This window comes from Trichechus manatus, unplaced genomic scaffold (genome assembly GCF_000243295.1).
Source record: "Trichechus manatus latirostris isolate Lorelei unplaced genomic scaffold, TriManLat1.0 scaffold00258, whole genome shotgun sequence".
Lineage (NCBI taxonomy): Eukaryota > Metazoa > Chordata > Mammalia > Sirenia > Trichechidae > Trichechus > Trichechus manatus.
Window position 1 is genome coordinate 722,000 of NW_004444194.1, and position 1,499 is coordinate 723,498.

Genomic DNA, 1,499 nt, shown 5'->3' on the forward strand with positions numbered 1-1,499 from the left:
GAGCGCGCCGGGGAGGGGGGGCGCCGCGCGACGCGGTGGGCAGGTGCGGGCGAAGTTGGTGGCGGGGGCGCGAGTCCCGGGAGGGATGAGGTGGCTAGGGCTTCGTGTTCCTTCCCTGTGGGCTCGGTGCGTGGTGACCTTGGCAAGTGACTTTATGTTCTCGAGCCTCAGTTTACTGCGATGTAAACGTGGCTTAGTAACAGTAGCGACTGTTGAGCGAGTTTGGTGAAATTTGGCTACTGAGGGCTTTATTAACACAGGGCTTGGCACGAAGTGAATGCATAAAAGTTAGTCCATGTTGTTATCAAAGGTAGCGTTGAGCGCTCGACTTGGTCCTGGGGCCCAGGGTCTGGGCGCAGCATTAGAACAGCTATTAACCTTGTGTGCCTGGCCCCAGAGAGGTGGAGAAGAGCGAGTGCTTGAGAAAGAAGAGGAGGAAGATGATGAAGATGATGAGGATGAGGATGAGGATGATGTGTCAGAAGGTTCCGAGGTGCCCGAGGGTGACCGTCCTGCAGGTGCCCAGCACCACCAGCTTAATGGCGAACGGGGCCCTCAGAGTGTCAAGGAGAGGGTCAAGGAGTGGACACCCTGTGGACCCCACCAGGGCCAAGATGAAGGGCGGGGGCCAACGCTGGGGAGCAGCACCCGCCAGGCCTTCTCCATGGCAGCCATGAATAAGGAAGGGGGATCAGGTAAGAATGCCTTTGGGTGGGGGTAGTGCCAGGTGAGAAAAATATAGCCCCAGAACAAAGCTACAGATGGTGCTTTTGCTTCCCCAGCCTCTGCTACCACTGGGCCAGACTCCCCGTCCCCCGTGCCTTTGCCCCCAGGAAAACCAGCCCTACCTGGGGCTGATGGGACCCCCTTTGGCTGTCCGTAAGTTGGAGGGAGCATTTGAGACATGGGGGTGCTGTTCAGGGGTGTGAAGCAGAACCGGAGGGGGCATTGCTGCTTACTGGTTCTCTCTGTTTCGATGCAGTTCCGGGCGCAAGGAGAAACCCGCAGACCCCGTGGAGTGGACTGTGATGGATGTGGTGGAGTATTTCACCGAAGCTGGCTTCCCTGAGCAAGCCACAGCTTTCCAAGAGCAAGTGAGCTCCTGGCCTGGATGCCCAGACTCCCCAAGGACCTCAGCAGGCGCCGGCTCTGACTTAGTTCTGTCTGTTTTCCACCCAGGAAATCGACGGCAAGTCTTTGCTGCTCATGCAGCGCACAGATGTGCTGACCGGCCTGTCCATTCGTCTCGGCCCAGCCCTGAAAATCTATGAGCACCACATCAAGGTGCTGCAGCAAGGCCACTTTGAGGATGACGACCCCGATGGCTTTCTAGGCTGAGTGCCCAGCCTCACCCCTGCCCCTACCCATTCCAGCCCCCATTTCACCCCAAGCCCCCCAGAGTCCAGGAGCTTCTGGATGGGGACACCCTCAGCCCTCATGACAGATTCCAGTGAGGGGGCACCTTCCCTACTCATCTCTCTGTGTACCCCCCACCCAGC

General features: G+C 58.6%; 1 protein-coding gene across 1 annotated transcript; it reads left to right on the plus strand.

Annotated features, from left to right (window-relative positions):
* Nucleotides 1–74: 74 nt before the first annotated feature.
* Nucleotides 75–1,499, plus strand: SAMD1 (sterile alpha motif domain containing 1). Its single transcript, XM_023724760.1, has 4 exons — nt 75–695; nt 783–879; nt 983–1,094; nt 1,180–1,499. Exons 1-4 carry the CDS (start codon nt 296–298, stop codon nt 1,336–1,338), a joined length of 768 nt encoding a protein of 255 aa, XP_023580528.1. The 5' UTR covers nt 75–295; the 3' UTR covers nt 1,339–1,499.

Bases quoted from the DNA above. Each gene is read 5' to 3' on its own strand.
- SAMD1 (XM_023724760.1), top strand. From the start codon at position 296: ATGTTGTTATCAAAGGTAGCGTTGAGCGCTCGACTTGGTCCTGGGGCC. The intron at 880-982 runs GTAAGTTGGAGG...GTTTCGATGCAG, and splicing joins GGGACCCCCTTTGGCTGTCC to TTCCGGGCGCAAGGAGAAAC. The intron at 1,095-1,179 runs GTGAGCTCCTGG...TTTTCCACCCAG, and splicing joins CCACAGCTTTCCAAGAGCAA to GAAATCGACGGCAAGTCTTT.